We start from the raw sequence: 17,878 nt of genomic DNA on the forward strand, positions 1-17,878 counted from the left end.
ATTATAGCAACAGTGGGAAACTGCTTTCCCAAAGCTCGTGGAATCAGCAGTCTTGATGGAGGTGGTGAGATGGGGTCTGTGGGCGTTGTTCCCCTACATCCAGAGCCCACTGCCCAATGGAAAACAAAGATGAGCTATCAAGAGTCACTGGACTTGGTTGTAGAAATGGCTGCACACTCATATGTAGGTATTGCATGTCCACTGCTTTTTTCATCCTAAATGACAACACACACCTTTATAAATTGTGTTTAAGTAGCATATTCAAAAAATCATTCATTACTGTAAAGAGGGCCAGGCCTGATGCTGGTGATTTATTAATGGGTTCCTAAGGGATTGCTATTTTTTAATAGAAGGAACGGATGTGCTGTGCTTTGCTGTGAGTTAAACAAGTCAGCCTCTGTGTTGCACAAAGACATTGCAAAGAATATATGCTCTTTAGAGAGTTCAAGATCAACAGAAAAAAGGAAAAAAAAAAGGGTCAGTCAACATCTCCATTTTCACTCACCAGCTTCTCTAACACCAATTGTGTAAAACCAGGCGTCAGCCTTCTGCATTAATTTGCACAGGTGGACTGGCAGTGATGATACCTCACTCTTACCTAGACTTTGTGACTTTGGGCAACTAACTTTCAGTCAGACTCAGGTATGAGTCATGAAGGACACTTAGTTGCTAGAGTTTCATCAGCTTTCAGCCTGGATTACCTCTGAAAAACTCCTCTTTATGTTTCTGTGGTTATCTAAAAGAAAAATCTAATGGATTTTCCATTTCCTGTTTTAGTTTCAAGAAGAGGAGGCTCAAGGGGAGAACTTATGTCTCTCTATGACTACCTGAAATGAGGTTATAGAGTGGTGGGGACTGGTCTTTCCCACCATTCCTGCATGGAAGATGAGAGGAAATGGCCTTAAGCTGAGACAGGAGACATCCAGACTAGATATTAGAAAAAAAACCACTGTTAGGGCTGTCAGGCATTGGAACAGGTTGCCCCGGTGAAGTCACCATCCCTGGAGGTGCTTTAGAAACACCTGGATCTGAATGATGTGGTTTAGAAGTTACAAAGATGGTGCTGGGTTGATAGTTGGACTTAAAGGTCTCTTCCAGCTTTGAGGATTCTGTGATGATGTGATTCTATTACCCTGACAGCTTGAATTTGTCTGTTGACAGCCTGACAGTCTGTTTAATTGTTATCTGTTTATACTATGGTTTTGTCTGTGGTTCTGTGTATGTTACTGAAATGTTTTGAAGACATTTTTGGGAAGTGAAGGGGTGAACTGAGGGCTTCAAGGATGTCTTTAAAGATATTCTTAGTTCTGTATTTCCCAGACATCAATAAATATTAAGATTTAGATTCTCAGGTGTTCACTGGTTATAAATTCCCTGCTGGAGCCAGGAAAAAGAACTGCTGTCACTTGGCTGAGAGCAGGCTAAACATATAGATTACGTATGTAAAAGACTGGTTCAATCCCATACATTGTGGTTTTGTTGCTTTTGCTTCTCTCTTAACGTCTTTTCTATTAAACAGACATTCAGATGATCAAATTGCAGGCATTTTGGGCATCAATTCTAAACCCTCATCTACACAAGACAGTCTCTTTCAGGTCCTAGACCCTCTCCATCAACTGTAACAAAAGTGTAGATGACCTTGAAGTTTTATACTTTGACTGACACTTGGAAGTAATTCATCCAGCCAGGTTAACCCTGCCTTTAGTTAGCAAACTGCTGAGTGTAGGAGCTGTCCTGTCAGAGGTTTTTATGGTGTTTAGCACACAGCAATTTTCTCTAGAAACAACAGTAACCACATTTCCAACAGTAGTAGTCTGAGAGTATGCCTACTAGAGTTTCTGGGAGGATGAAAAAAATGTTCTAGCTAACGTTAGACCTGCAAACATGAAGCTGTGACTCCATGCACCCTGCTCACAGATTTGGATGACTTCCTGAAGAATATGTCTTGCTGGAAATGGAATGCATTACAGGTTTTAAACAGCAGCCTAACTACCTCAACTTTGTGGAAATGACAAACCCTTCTGAGCACTAAAGGCTGCCATGAGCCTGAGGGGAGAAGGGGAGTGTGCAGCTGGATGTGTGTGCATATTTGCGAAGAAGGGAGGAGCGATGAGGAAAGTTTCTCCTATGAAAGAAATGATCTAATTTGAAGCAAGTCCCTCATGGGAAGAGCTGTGACAGAGGCTGCTCTGTTCCTGTTAATTTTCACAGTGCAGCTGTCAGCGGGTCTGTAAATAGTACTCTGCGAAGCCAACGCTTCCTATCCACACATCAACCATTCAATTAACAGAAGAACAGAAGAAGGAAATAAAGTGCACCACAGCCTTCTATCACGGCTTTGATGTTTTCCAGCAATTTATGAAAGTGTACACAAATCTAATTACAAGCCCCACTGCTTCCCATTTACATGGAGCTCCTCAAGTTCAGAGCTGTTTATATCAAAATAATTGTTAAAAATACCTCAGCTGATCTACGGCATTGTGGCCCCCCACTCACCGGAGCCACAAGGCTTCTCCTTCCAGGGAGTTCCTGCTGACTCAGTGCTTTGGTGCAGCCTGCTCCTGCAAAATCTGCTCCCCCACCACTCCATGAGCGCAGCACCGAGGCTGCAGCTTCATCGTGCCCACAAAGGCCCATTTCCCTCCTTTTCTCCACCTGCTCAGAGCTCCTTCTGCAGACTCTGCACTGCTTTCCCCTCCGCCCCTAATTCACCTAAATATTCCTCTGCTGTGTTAGTGGGGGGTGAGCACAGCTGCTCTGCTGGTTTCCACAGTGGGGCTGTGTCTGAAGGCACAGAGCTTTCCAAGTCGTAGCTGCACCGCGGGAATGCGCAGCAGTAACTGCAGCAGTCATTAGTGGGAGCTAGGGGTGGTTTCCTTGGTGGGATGCCTGAGCATCCAAAGCCAGGAAGATGAGAATCAGTGTCCTGTTTGTCATTAGTTTGAAAGAGACCACTGCACAGGACAAGTTTTAAGTCCTGGTTTAATGCCTGGCATCCCTGCCCATGCCAGGGTGTTGGAACTAGATGATGTTTAGAGTCCCTTCCTACCTAAACAATTCTGTGATTCTATGATTCCTGGGGAACTTTTTGATAATCTCATGTTTAAGTCATTCTTACCCGATAAACTAAAGAGGTGACAAATTTATTTAGCTTCAATAATGGAAAAATAAATCTCTTATTGTATGAGGGGATAGACAGTACATTGTCTTAGGAAAAAAGACAATTCTTTCATGGGTAATGCTGTTACCCATGTTTGGCTGGGAACTTTTGTGTACTATGTGTGGACTTCCAAAGAACATCATGGACAGAGGCTCAAGATCAATCTCATTCAAGGTGTTATGCCATTCATATTTCTTGCTTAATAAAAAGTGTAAAGTACAACAACTAGAGATCTAATCCATACATCATTTAACAACACTGAACAATAATTGCATAATTTGATTTGGTGGTTCCTGGACAGAGTTGTGAATTTGGTTTTGTCATTTGTGTTGATAAGAGCTGCATGGAAAAATATTTCAATAAAAGCCCCCAGATTAACAAAGTTGTGCATTGCAACACTACTGTTTTTTTCAAAGTTCAACTAAACAGAATCTTCCTCTGAAAGACAGATTCAGTGCTTGTATCCAAGTCTCACATTTTGCCTTTTCACAAAACCAAGGATTCCATCTGAAATAGTGCTGACAATTAGTGTGTTAAGCAAGTTCACAGCACGTCTAATGGAACAGGAGGCAGAGGGCTGCTGCAGGATGCCTGGTTTCTGAATCCCAAATTGCTTTATCTGGGCAACAGACATCCAGGACAGATTTCATGTCTCCCTGCATTGGACATGAAGTATTCACTTTTAACTCCACTGGTTTTATCTTTAGTTTTTAAGCAGTATTGATCTTTTGGCTTTCTAAGTTGCACTTTGGATGAAGAACCACTATTTTGGAGCTGGAGGACCACAGCTAATTGAAGCCTAAAATTAGCTAAAAAGCAACTTCTATTTGGGCTTGCCTATTAGCTTGATAGGTTTCAAAATATATTTCTGTAAAATAAAATTTCTCTAGAGGTATCTATTTCCCTCTGTTGATTATAAGAGAAACTTAGATGACAACCTCAGACACGAGTTTCTTAACTTCTGGGTGTCTCAGATTAGGTTAGATGAGTCCCACCTCAGGTATTCAGTCTAAGTCTGTTATTGAGTTATCCATTATAACAGGACAGGCATGCCCAGAAGGTGATATTGCAGATCCTAGCACAGAAAAAATGAAGAATGTACAAATCTCTGGAAATGTCTCTCTCCCATTTCTGCAGGAATTCTAAGAGATATTTAGAATAGGTCACAAACTTGCGGGCTGTTAAAATAAGTCAAGCACATCACACTCTTCACCTCTTCTCACCCCTGTGCAGGAAATGTACACAGTAACAGCACTGTTCTACCCCTTCTAGGAATTAATTCATAACCAAAGAAATTTTGAGTCGCCACAGTGGGTGAGATGGTGAAAAGGGTGAAAAAATACTCTATGTTTAACACTCTGTAGCTTCTGAGTAGGATAATAACTGCTGTGACCTAAATGTGTGTGATTCTGCCCCTCTCGTCCGCTCTCTTGAGACCCCTTCTGCAGTGCTGCATCCAGCTCTGGGACCCCACACTTGAGAAAGACATGGACCTGTTGGATTGAGTCCAGAGAAGACCACAAAGGTGCTCAGAGGGCTGGGGCACTTCTCCTGTGAAGATAGGCTGAGAGAGCTGGTGTTGCTCAGGTTAGAGAAGGCTTTGGGGAGACCTTGTAGCACCTTCCCGTGCTTAAAGGACTGCAAGGGAGATGAGGAGGGGCTTTTGACAAGGGTAGGGAGTGACAGTACAGAGGAGAATGACTTCAGACTGAGGGAGGGCAGGCTTAGGTCAGCTATTAGGAAGAAATTTGTTACTATGAAGGGAGAGAGGCAGTGGAACCTGTTGCCCAGAGAAGCTGTGAGAGCGCTCCATCCCTGGCAGCGACCCAAGGCCTGCTTGGATAAGGCCTTGACCAACCTGGTCCAGTTGAAAGTGTCTCTACTTCTGCTAAGGGTCATGTAGATGATCTTTAAGGTCCCTTTCAGTCCAAACCATTCTGTGACAGTTCAATTAAATTTTGGGAAGAGTTTGTTCTGTGTGGGTGGATGGACAAGGCCACATCTTAGATTTGTAAGATGTGTTCTGCAGAATGACTCTTCAACATTTGGCTGTTGCTCAGATATGAAGACATGGGGAGAAGGGGAAAACCAAGCTGAGGATGGTGCCTAGGAAGGAGCATGACTGACAGGTAGAATGATAATATTGTCCACGGTGACTGAGAATGGAGGTGGAGGACAGAAAAGACAGATTTTGGGTGGAAAAGTTCAATAGCTCAGTTTTATACATACTGAGCTTGTTCTGACAGCTAAACATCCACCAGGAGATGCTGGAAAGACAGACCAAGATTTTGGGTTGGACATGAGTCAGTCCTGAAGCAGAGAAATTAGATCTGCAAGCTGTCACTACAGCAATAGCAGCTGAATATGTGTTGGTGGAAAAGGCTGTTAGGGACAAGGCTTGGATGTGGAAGAGAAGAGAATGAAGGAAGGAAAAGACCTGTTTATGTCCCCATATGGGTAGGAAACAGAGACAGGAGGGGATGGAGTAATAAAAGCTAAAGGTACAGGACATATAATTGCTGTAAATATATTATAAATACAAGCAAAAATACATGAATATTATGATCTCTTTTAAAGGATAGTACAGAGATCCAGTAAAAACACTCTCATGAAGTTGATGAGCTGATAGAAAATATGATCTAAAAAGACAAAAAGGAAGCTCTCTTGACAGGAAGGTATGGAAGGAACTTTGCACCTGCTCAAAAGTAGGGGATTTTGGGAAGCTTATTTCTAAATGAAATTGATTGTGTAAAAATTAGAAAGATTTAGACTTGATGGACCCTTAGGAGAAACAAGTTCCTTGCATAGAGAAATGGCTTGTAATGGCTGATGGTCAGGCACTTGTCCAAGGTAAGGTTAATTAAAAAGAAAAAAAGAAAAAAAAAAAAAGAAAGGAACTTTCATAAAAGAAAGTTGCCTTTTGAAACTATTAGGCAACATATGTTGTGTGAACAGGAAGTCACAGTAGAGCAATAATCCTGACAGCTGTGGAGAAACAGGAGTCTGCTGCAGGAACGAATGGCTCGAGACCTGACAAGAATGATGATGGATGCCCTGCTGGTGGTACAGGAGGACAAACCAAGAGATGCTGAAATTGGCTGAACCTCAGGAACGGTGTTGAGTTGGTATCGCAGCCGGACAAAGGAGGCCAGTTCTAGTGGCAAGAGGAATGGAAGGGGGGCTAAAGAAAGGTGGCAGAAATGCCCCCCTCCTTCCCAAGCAGGATGGGCTGCGTCGGCATCTCACCACGAGGTGGCTGCATTTCCCTGTGAACGTCCAAGTAAGTCCTGAACAACGCTGCACACCACGAAGTCCCATGAAAACAAGAACGGGCACAGAGATCCTGGCAGGATTTGCCCTATCTCATTCAAAGAGCCTTAGAAATTTTGAGCCACAGTGGGAAAAACCTGTTGTGCTCCACGTCTTCATTGAGTGTTGGTCACTCTGAGGACCTCATGGGTCTGCAGAGGCTTGGTTGCAGTGTTGTGCCTGCTTGTAGCTCATGGGAGACACAAAGCAATGCCATGTAACTTAGCTTGTTATGAAGAGGAGGAAATTAATTTCTTCCTTGATTTTTCTGTGAATTGTGAGTATGTACTGTGGGACTCTCTCCATCCATGGAAACTTGTGAAGCCGTGGAAACTTGATTCTTAGTCTGAGATGGGCATCTAGTAAAGGATAAATTGTGTTGCTTTTTCAGATTCCCAGGTCTTGTTATTAAAGAATATTTCTATAAAAGGTGTTTGATTCAGATCAGTCAAGAGGACAAATGGTCCCATAATATTGAGCCGTGAAGTGGCCAAATTCTCAGGTGTTTTGTATATCCTAAGCTCAGGTGATACCACCAGGATGGAGTTATAAGTTGTTTCCAGGTGGTTGTGAGATGAGTATGTCTTTGTAATCCAAAGTGTTCTGAAAGTAGGAAGAGAAAGGTCTGGGGAAGAATAATGATATTTTGGGTATACTAGATCTAGATAAAATCTTTAACTCTCCTTGGGTTTTGTCTATTTTCTCATGTCTTCCTCTTGCTTTTGTCACAAGAATTTGCAGGGTTTTTGGGGGGAGGACTGACTTTTTACTAAACCTTTTTACCATGCAGTGCTGAATTGAAATTCCTGATTTCAGCTTATAGATACTATCACTTTGGGTCAAAGTTTCAAAGAAGGTCACTCAAAATACCTCTTTAACCTGTCTCAGGAAAAATGACCATAATATATCAGCATAGGATGTCAGCATCAGGCCCAATACCTTGTTTTGCTAGAAGGAGCCTTTTAGGAAGAGACACTTAAAAATATTTAAATGTTTCACTAAACGGAGACCCCATCTTTGAGGAGACTTTTTTTTGGTGCCATCACTGGTAAACATGTACCATTTTTAAACTGATTTGTCTAAGATGGGGTTCCAAAAAGTGATATCTTGATGGTTTGCTAGTTTTAGAAACCTTTTTGCTTGTAAAGAATTTTCCATTTTCATCCCTGCAAAGATCTAGAGAAAATCTGTTGGTGCCACTTTAAACTTATTTGGATAAATTCATGAATTTACATTAGAGTCTTTTATTGAAAGGGAGATTTTGCACTCTCAAATATTTTTAATTGAGCTTTCTTGTATCCTTTCCAAGTTGTCAGCATGCTTCTTAGCCTTCCATGATTTACACTGTGAATAATTAGTAATAAAAATAATACACTATTATAATAAACCAAAACAAGTTGTACCAGATTTTCTTCTCCTACTGACAGTGGAATGTCTTACATTCTTCTCTGTCTCATGTTGGTGAACAAATATCTATTTGCATAGAAAATGCAACCCCATTTCTATTTTATTGAACAATCACACTTGAAACCCCATATGACTAGAAATTTGTGCAAGTGGAATGATGCCTCTTATATTTTCAGGAAGATCCACTAATTGGTCTGACACACTTTCAAAAGGCAGATGTAGGAGACCAGACCTATGCCTAGGTTGGTACTTTTGTGGTAAACAGTGAAAGGTGCCCATCACTGTTGTGATGTCTCTAGCTCCTACTACCTTGATGTGAACATGTTTCTTTCTGCTGAGCGCTGGCAAAAAGTTCTTTATGCTTTGCCTAGAGACAGGGACTCTCTGAGGAGGGAAAATGAAGAAACTCCTAGACACCACTTTCTACTTGATTCATCCCTCTGAAACTTGAAAGGTTGTGCTCATGGTGAGTCTGACCCAAAGTTTTTGGCAAGTGTGAGCTGTATGTCTTTTTTTCAGCTCATTTAAACTGCTGGTGACAGAACACAGAACGCACTGGGGTTCTGTGCCTGGGAGGAATGAGTGCCATCCCCGCCTTTCCTCTGATGGGTTAAGCACACCAAAGGCCCTCGGCCTTCCCGGATGATGAGTTGCAGAGCACAGATAAATAATTTCTCATTCTCAATCAGGCCACAGGGCAGCCAGAGCTGGCCTGATTCTCATTTGCTTGTGTTACAGAGCTACTCACCGGCATTGTCTGGCTGCCATGCAAGGCATTGATGGCAGCTTGGGCCTCTGCATGTGAAGAGTATTTCACAAATGCACACCCTGCAAGAGGAAAAAGAAGAGTGTGAGAAAGTTTGCATAGATACCACAAAATTTCATCTTAGCTGATTATCTGTCCTCAGAACTGACCAATAATATGGTTGTGAAGAAAGTATAACAAAAAAAAGTGTCCTGGACCTTTTCCAGAGTCCAGACATCAGCAGCGTGAGGGCCTCTTAAGGCTAAGCTGCTTCCAGAATTCCCACATTGCTTGTAATAAGTACTGACAGACACAAACTTAGCAAGCACATCTTGAATCTAGTCATGTTTTGACCTCCACAGCTCTCCATAGCAGAATCTTGCACCGTTTTACAATTAACTGGGTGAAAAAGCTGTTTCTTTTATTTGTATTAGACTTAATGCTGAATGTTCCTCCTCTGAGGTTGTGAGAAACAATGTGGAAGTGTATGCAAGTTATTGGAAAGCTTCACATACTTGATACAAGCAACCCCAGGACAAATGTACAGAAGGCATTCAAGTTACTCCAGACCCACAAGGTACCTTATGATATCACTGCTTGGTAGAGCTCTGTGACAGACTGCCCAGAGCTTGTCTTGGCTCCAAGCCACTTAGGTCTGGCAAAGCATGAGACACCTTCTGGTGAAGTAGCAGGGGTGGGAGTGGTATCCATGTGTTGATTACCATCCTGCCACCGCTAAAGCTTGAATCTTAGTTTTTCATAGCTGCAAAGTCAGTGCCTGTGTAGGTGTTCTCTCTTCTGGACATTAGGGAAATGTGGGCAGTGTTTCTCTGGCCTGTATTGCTGTGTGGGGAATCTCACACCGAACTCTTATGTAAAGTTTTAGGGCAGAAAGGTGCATTTATGGATATGTGCTGGAGTGCAAAAATGATCAACACTTCAAAGGGTTACATGCATTTCTAGGGTGGGGGAAAGTATTGCCAACACTCCCAGCTACAAGCAAACTGACTCAGAGACGGGAAGGGTAATTTCCATATGCTAAGGCGGTTTTTGGAACAGATTGGGAGAGATCTGAGAAGTTTTGGCTTCCATCCCCTTCTATTACTACCGATGACTTTTGAGCTTTTAATCAATTTGCAAAGTCCTCTCGGTTTCCCTGAAGGGGTGCAGATTGCAGGGCACGAGATGCCAGTCCTGACAGTGGGATGCTCTCCTTCAGCCCCCTTGCAGCATCTTTAGAAGGTCTTCACACCCCTTTGGATCCCTACAGTGCAGGGTGAAAAATTAAGCAATACAACTTGCAAAGTAGAAGAATGAACCCCAAAGGTCCCTAAAATCATCACTTGAGGCTGATAGATTGAAGAAAGTAGTGATAGCCCCTTCTAAAAATAATGTACATATATAAAATATCTTGCAGTTCACTTTGAGGGCTGTTCACTTTGTTCACAGCACTGCGCTCAGGCTGTGTTTCAGGAAAGGCCCAATGATTATTGCTAATAGTTGGATCTAATTTATAAGGAGCTGAGAGGAGACAATCATGAGAAAATGAGATAGATAAACTTCAGCTGGAAACAATAGGGATCAATTATGACATAATCCCAGCCCAGCATTCCCGGGCTCCTGAGATACTGCGTCTTCCTCTTCATTAATCAGAGATAATCCAGAATTAGGGTGTTTAATTATTTGCAGAGATTCTTTTGTACTTTCTGCCTCTAAAAAGAAGATGCTGATTAGCAAATATACAAAAGCTTCCCAGTTCCAGTCACCAGTTTCATTTAGAGCAGGATTTTTGGCTGTGGTGCTGCTGTTATGTCAAAGGCTTCACTCTTGTCGGGTGAAATTCACCCCTGTGCTGAGGGTCCTGATGGATCAGTGGAGCTGGATAAAGGTGGGAATAAAGGGAATAGCAGGCATTTATCTTGTTTAATGCCCAGGATGCTAATGGGATCCCTCCTACTGCTTTCTATTAACTGCTTGCAGTAAGTTTTGAGGTAGCAGAATGAGTGAAAACTGATGTAAATGGCAGAGATCCCAACATTTTGTCCTTTTTTTATGTGCATTCAGTCAGATGACTTCTGTGGACAACACCAAAGGTACACATAATCTTCCTTCCCATTGTCACCAGAACTGCCTCCAGGAGCCGATGAGCTGTGGATGTGAGTCATGTCACTCAGAACAAGGGGTGTCCTTTTGACAGGAGCAACTCTGGACTGTGAAGGGATTTTGGCACACACAGAGATACATGTGCTTAAGTTTTTCTTGCTCTTTTGCTCCCAAACTAGAGATGGAAGGGCTGCCCTGATTGTTTTGTCAGCTTGGAGGAGACTGCAGAATCAGACCCTCAGATTGCATTTGCAGAGGGTGGTAAGGCTTTTCTTGTGGAGGATGCTGTTGGAAATTTTTACTTTCTGATTTATTGAGGAAGACTGGTGAATGGGAAAAAAATAAAAAGGGAAAAAGAATAGCTGCACAGAGAGCAGCAGCAATGAAGACTTTGTGGGTCCTTCTGGATCCACTTCAGATCCCATACCTGAGAACTCCTGCACTCCTGCCTGAACTCTGTTGAGCTTTACCTGGAGTGGTGCAGAATCACTCCATTCTCTCCCAGGAAAGAGAGGTGCTGCACCGCCCTTCAGGGTGAGAAATTCCTCAGTCCCTGCTCTTCTGCCACTTGGTTACCTGCTCCAGCCACTGTTCCTAACCCTGCAGCTCATGCAGGAGGTATTTCTGCAGACCCTGAAGGCCATACCCCATGGCTCAGGAGAGCACCCATGGCTTCAGGAGAGGCTTAGGCAGCTTTTTGGCTATGCCAGGACTGTGATGGGATTAAACTGGGGAGCTGAAACCCAGCTTCTGAGAGCAGTGCTTGCACTTAGCTACCTGAAGGGTGTAGAGGCTCACCACAGGGATACCTGGTGGGCTGAGTAGGATTTAAGTGCATGGGATCTGGCTGCTATCTGAAATTTAGACAGTCTGCTTAAATCTCAACTTACATAGAATTTAAGCCTTATGGGTTTTACCCAAAATAAGTAGCTCACAGGCAATGTGTGTCACATATTGGTTTCTAGCAGATGGAAAACATTACAGACTGGGAATAACTTTGTGGGAGTTGTGGCTTGCCTGACTGTCTCCTAAGATAAGGGCACTAGCCTTAAGTTTTCCATTGGATTGACTGCTCTGTGTGCATGTGTGCATGCACGAAACTATGTGTGTGTAAATTAGGAGCTTCACATTCTCAGTAAATAGCACCAGCAAATGGAAGCTGGTAATATTAACTCTGTCAAGGCTCAGTATTGATCCTGAACAGCTCACTGAAACGTCAGCCTGAGACTGCAGCCTGCTAGCACTAATAATTAAACTGGTTAGCAATATGGAGCTGCCACTCAGATTCTGTCTTATAATGAAACTGTTTTAGAAGGAAAAAAAAAAAAAAAAGATAGAGCAAGTATGAAGAGAAGTCTGTGGGTTGGATCTCCTCTGGAATTTGTTTCTTACAGAACTCAGACTTTATTGTCTTTATTATTACTCTGTTTAACTCCTTTGTCATTAGTTTTCATTCCAGGTGGAAACAGACAGACATGCCTTTTTTGCTTTTCCCCAATTTACTGATTTGCTCAGTGAATGATGTGCTTAACTGTCTGCTGTTATGATGGTTGGAGCTTCTCTAGGACAACTTAGCCTACTACTTCCCTGTGGGCCTGTCCCTGTTTTTGAGTGTTGTAGAAATAAAGTAACCACAAAACTGAAAAAAGGTGCCCACAGCTTATTTTCTGCCATTTATATCAGGAAGGCTGAGCTGTGCTGATGTGTATTGAACAGCTATGAGGCTGGTGTAAAGTACTTTTTTTTTTTTTTTTTTGCCACCAGTGATTTTATGGAATAACAATATCTTTCACAGTACATCACTGTGGTTTGGATTTTTTTGCCTCCCTGTTGCAAAAATGTGCTGGTTGCTGCTGTCACTTGTCAAAATATCCAGTGAGATAAGAACTGTGTCGGCAGGACTGGCCTCTTCTCTGGTGTTGTACATGCCAACACAGTTTATGCTATATTATATGCAGATCAATATTTAAAGGACACATTATACTGCCAGGAGGAAAGGGTTTCCTAGATAGATTGAAGTTACTTTTTCTAGAGATTTATAGGGAAAAAATGACCTTCCTGCACAAGAGAGCAGCCTCATTCTCACGCCTGGGCTGTAGCAGGTCTTTTGTGCTATCTAGGTAAAAAAATAAAAGTGGCAGAAGGAGGAAAGGCACCTAATTTTGCAATGAGGTATCTGCTTGTTTCAAACATTAAATGTGTAATGAGTGTAATATTTAAGCTGGGGCCTGTACCCTTGCAGCTGCAATCACTGGCTGGTATGAGTCCATGCAAAGACCAGGTGAAGAAGGGAAATACCTGGGGCTGGTGGATGAGAGATAAACAGAGGCCATGACAGAGTCAAGGTGTAAAACTACCAATACTGGCTTTTTTTAAAGGAGGAGTCATCCTGTTCAACAGGGTGGGGAGAGTTCACACATCTTGAGTGAATGTAAAGGCCCTGTTCAGAGGCAGGGAGGCATCAGTTTGCATGTGGTGAGATGTAGCCCATTGGAAACGTGTTTTAAAACACCATCAGCTTTTTCCTCCCACGCGCAAGCAGAGAGTGACCAACAGAGTGAAAATGCTCCCTCCTAAAGAAAGAGGTGCTGTTCTGGGGACTGTGTGATACTTCTGTCACACTGGAAAATGATATATACATGAAGGCCAACACAAGCCATGCCTTACCTTTGCTGTTGCCATCGGGTCCCCGAAGGATTGTGCACTCCTCAATGTTGCCAAACGCCTCGAATAGCCTGCGCACATCGTCTTCCGACTGCTGCTTATTGAGCATGCCCACAAAGAGTTTTCTGTCTTCTGGAACAAAGTAAAGAGATGCTTACCATATTTCAGGAGGGATATGAAAGCCAAGATGGCTCAGTATCACATGCAACATAAACGGTGACTTCACCGAGGTGACACATCTCAGAAGCTGCTAGTCTAGGTGGTTGGTTCGAAAAACCTTAACAGCCTCTGACTTCACATAAGTACTTGAAAATAGTCCAGCAAATTTTAGAAAAACCAAACCACCAAACAACAAACAAAAAAATGGTTTGGTCATATATAAAATCTTTATCTGCTTCTTAAAATCTAGGCACCAAAGTCTTCCAGATCAGCTTATTCTGATTAGTTTTTGCAGTCAGTTTGCAGTAACTGAAATGACAACATTCCTCAGACTGCAATCCAAGAGGAATGTGATAAATATAGTATATTGGAACCAAGTCCAAATGAAAAATAACATAAGTTAGTAGTCCTAGTAATACTAAATAATTTGCAGGGAAAAAAAAAAAATGTTTAACATAAGTTTTTAAAATCAAGGTATAGCAGAAGTCACAGCCTGTAAACTGGAGATTTGTCATTTATGCCCACTCAGAGACATGTATCTCTACAAGTTTGGATGAGATTTTTAATATATTTATAAGGTCCATTTGAAATAAGCCTAAAGTTTTTGAAACTTAGATTGTTTTTTGGAACACTAAGTTAACTTATACGATTGTTAATATCTGAGATAGCTTGGGCAGGTGGTGTTTCATATCAAAGCAGGATGTGTTCTCCTAGTGGATAATTTTATTCTGAACAAGGATGCTCAATGTGACCCAGCACTCTGCACTCACAGAGAGCCAAACGTGTCCTGGGCTGCATCCAGAGCCCCGTGGGCAGCAGGGGAGGGAGGGGATTCTGCCCCTCTGCTCTGCTCTGCTGAGACCCAGCTGGAGCATCCAGAGCTGGGGTCCCTGCACAGGAGGGACAGGGACCTGCTGGAGCCAACACAGAGGAGGAATTGGAACTAGATGATCTTCAGGGTCCCTTCCAACCCAAACGATTCTATGATTTATAATTGTATTTAAACCAAGTTTGGGGATCTTCATGAGACAATTCCAGAAAATATTGGTGAAAGAAACCAAATGGTTGTCAGAAGGATCTCAGAGGCGGCTGAGTGACGCCTCTCAATCAGGTTTCTGTTCAAAGACTACTACTATGACACCCAGAAAAAAGGAAATTTACATAGTTTACATTGTGTAATATGTAAACAGGCCATTTGCACATGATTCATAAATGTCTTATTTATGATTCATTAAACACTATGCAAATATGTGAACCAAGAGTGTTTTTTCAGAGCACGTTACAGAGCAGACGTAACTAATTTGAATAAATATATGTAAATATCTAAATAATTTTTTAAACATTTAATTTATTTTTTTAGTGTACAGGTTAACCTAAAGCTGAACAAAACACTGCTTTGCAATAGCCCCTCTCTGGCTGACTAATTGGGCAATTCATGTCACTTTTGTTCACTGTGAAATCACTGGTGTAGGCAATCTGTTCTGCTTCAACCAGTGTTTGATCAAAATTCCCCTCTCCAAGATGCACCTGCACATTGGCAAATTACTTTACAGCCTTGGATATGAATAATTTTTCATGCAGTGGCTATTGAATGAGGATATTAGGAGCTTTCAACCCTGTAGTCGAGTTATCCACGACAACGAAACGTGTACTGCCCACAGAAAAGCAGGAATTATGTTGCCTTCATCTAGGCTGCTGAGCTGGTAGGAAAAATAGGTTTAGGGAGATAGAGGTACACTTCTGCTAGGTGAGAAAAACAGAAATAACCTTCTGATAGACCTGTTAAAGGAAGCAATATTCCTATTTGTTGGACTTGATTATGCAGAGAGGTGTTTGAGGTCTTTGCTGGCAACAAAAAGTTCAGATGGCAGTGGTGCACAAAGCCCCACCTAACACCATGCAGGTTGTCCCTGCCTCACAAGAAGGTGATTTGGGCTTGTTTTCCCAATGGCCAAAGTGTCCTACAAAAGAGACTCCAAGATGTGAGATACAAGGCTTAGAGAAGCAGCTACTGAATTTCACTGTGCGCTCTGGGGAGTATCGTTCAGTTCAGACAGAGCCTTAGGAAATGAGTCCAGTCCTAAATCCAAAGGTTTCTCAGATATTGGAAGAAAATCCACCTAGCAAATGGGACTAGCTTCCTCCAAGATATTTTAGGAAGGGGGGCAGATCAGCTGGAAAGAACTAGGAACATAATTGGCAAAAGGTTTTGTCTAGAAACTTTGTGTCTGTTAAATACTTCCAGCACAACAGAAGAGTGTTATATTATACTTTATACAGCTTCCCCTGTTTCAAATAAGCTGCATCAGCAAAAACACTCCTATAACTGTGTAACTGTTTTCACCAGACTTTTTGCTAATATAAACGTATCATTTAAAAAAAAAAAAAAAATCACATCTCTCCTCTGTCAGCAAAACTCTCTAGTGTGGAACTAGCCTGAAACTGCCTTGTCTGGTCTAGTTTATGCAAAGCTAAAACCAGGTGTTTTAGGAACTGCATCAATTATTTTTTTTTTGCATCCCCCCACCCTGCATCTTTGCAGCACACTGGGACTGCACTGGCTGGCAGATGATGTGGTGCTTTGGTGAGCTGCCCATGAGATGGTCACCAGACCATCAGGAGAAGACTCTGTCAAAGAAGGGGGGTCACCTTTCCCAGGAACTGCTGGCCCAGGGGAGATGGCGTGAAGGGTATCCCCATGGACAGCCACTGCTTGGACATCACCTCCAACCCCATCTCCAAATCAGCATCCTGTCTCCCTGCTGAAAAACAGCACCCTGTGTAGTCAGGGGAATCATTTGTTATATCTGCCATCTTAGAACTCTACACAATCACACACTAAATTAGTAAAAAGTGAGTCAATTTAACAAGTTTTTTTTACTTTCAGTAGTTTCTATAACAAAGTGCTGCATTTGCCTTTCACATCCCTGCTCTGTCAGGGAACTCAACACTGTTTTACAACACTCTTCACATATCCTGAGCAGAAAAAGAGGGGGAGGAGTCCAGAAGAAGGGATCACTCAGTGTGTTCCAGGTCTTGGCTGATAAGTTTATACTCTGATGGTCTTTTATGAGCCTCTTACACCCTGGACATCATGATACACTACTCTTCCACATCCCAGACCAAAAAACTGATATACCATGCACCAGTTCAACTCCTTCTGATTTGTAAATATGTCTAAAAAAGGTCATGAATTTGCAAGAAGAAAATGAAGAGGGGACGTGCTGATGTCATCAAGGTGTGTCTTGAGCATGTGTTCACACCACTGGTGTTCCTCACCAGATGTTTCCAGTGTCCTCTAGTGAGATTTGAGGGCACTACATCCTATGACAGTTGAGTTTTAGGTTGCACACAAGCCTGGAGCAGTCTTAGATGATGCTGTCCCTAAGCTTTGCCTGCTTGTAAGGGTCCATCTCTACCAGCAATATTCCACCCATATCACCATCCTGAGTCCCATGTTTCCTCCTTTTTCAGTGAAACACCATTCCAACTACATGTGTCTCAGGATCCATACCTGTATTTCAGAGCACTGGGCAGTCTCAGTCCCCTCTCTCCTCCATTGCCAGGGTCAGTGCTCAATGTCATTTCCCACTGTGGGACTGTGGGGCAAAAAACCTTCAGACCAGGCTTCCTAAGACCTGGGTCCCAGACCAAAGTGAACACACAGTCAAGGAGAACAGCAATATCATTGTCCAGGGCAGAAGAGAAGGATGAAAAGAGGCCAGGCATGAGCCCATGATCTGGAATGTCCCCAACATGAGCTGTGGACATGACCTTGTGCTACAACCTAAACTGGCCTGTGGCCACAGAGAGGCAGTTGTACCTCACAGTACCACACAGTGGATTTGGGCACTCAGTAGGAGCATCCTCCATCTCCTCCCTGTGAGGGGAATGAAGGCAGTGAGCTTACTCAGCATATCTAAGAACAGGTGTGATGAAAGAAGCCTATTCCATGTCTCCTCAAGTCCACACATGGCTATGCATCAAGTATTGATTCATATCTGAGCATCTTCCCTTTGCTTTTGTGAAGAACAACCTGTCCAAATTTCTATTACATTCTCCCAAGTCACAATTTCAGTTTCTATCCCTTCTGAAGACTCCTCACTAACCCTGCTGCAGTGACAGCCGTAAAACCAGCACCACTATGAGCAGTGACACTGCCCTGCAATATTGCAAATTATTATGGTGTCCATGTGAGCCTCCTTCTCATGTTTTTGTCTTCCCTCATTATTGTGCACTCCATCACCAGTATTTTTCTACATCTGAGTCCATCATGCCTGCTTTGCCATGGAAATATCCAACCATACACCCATGGATATTTTTGTGTGTGG

At 42.6% G+C, this 17,878-nt stretch overlaps 1 protein-coding gene across 32 annotated transcripts in view; it reads right to left on the minus strand.

Annotated features, from left to right (window-relative positions):
- The window catches only part of CELF4 (CUGBP Elav-like family member 4), a 670,877-nt gene that overhangs the window by 65,583 nt on the left and 587,416 nt on the right, over positions 1 to 17,878 (minus strand). For 17 of the 32 annotated variants that reach the window (XM_058865121.1, XM_058865117.1, XM_058865104.1 and 14 more), the window contains 2 exons: positions 13,392 to 13,520; positions 8,625 to 8,704 (listed from right to left, as the gene is read on the minus strand). In XM_058865121.1, the coding sequence (XP_058721104.1) occupies positions 8,625 to 8,704; positions 13,392 to 13,520 (209 nt within the window). The remainder of the gene's footprint in view (positions 1 to 8,624; positions 8,705 to 13,391; positions 13,521 to 17,878) is intronic. The other 15 variants (XM_058865118.1, XM_058865105.1, XM_058865094.1 and 12 more) reach the window with 1 other exon arrangement.

This window comes from Poecile atricapillus, chromosome Z (genome assembly GCF_030490865.1).
Source record: "Poecile atricapillus isolate bPoeAtr1 chromosome Z, bPoeAtr1.hap1, whole genome shotgun sequence".
Lineage (NCBI taxonomy): Eukaryota > Metazoa > Chordata > Aves > Passeriformes > Paridae > Poecile > Poecile atricapillus.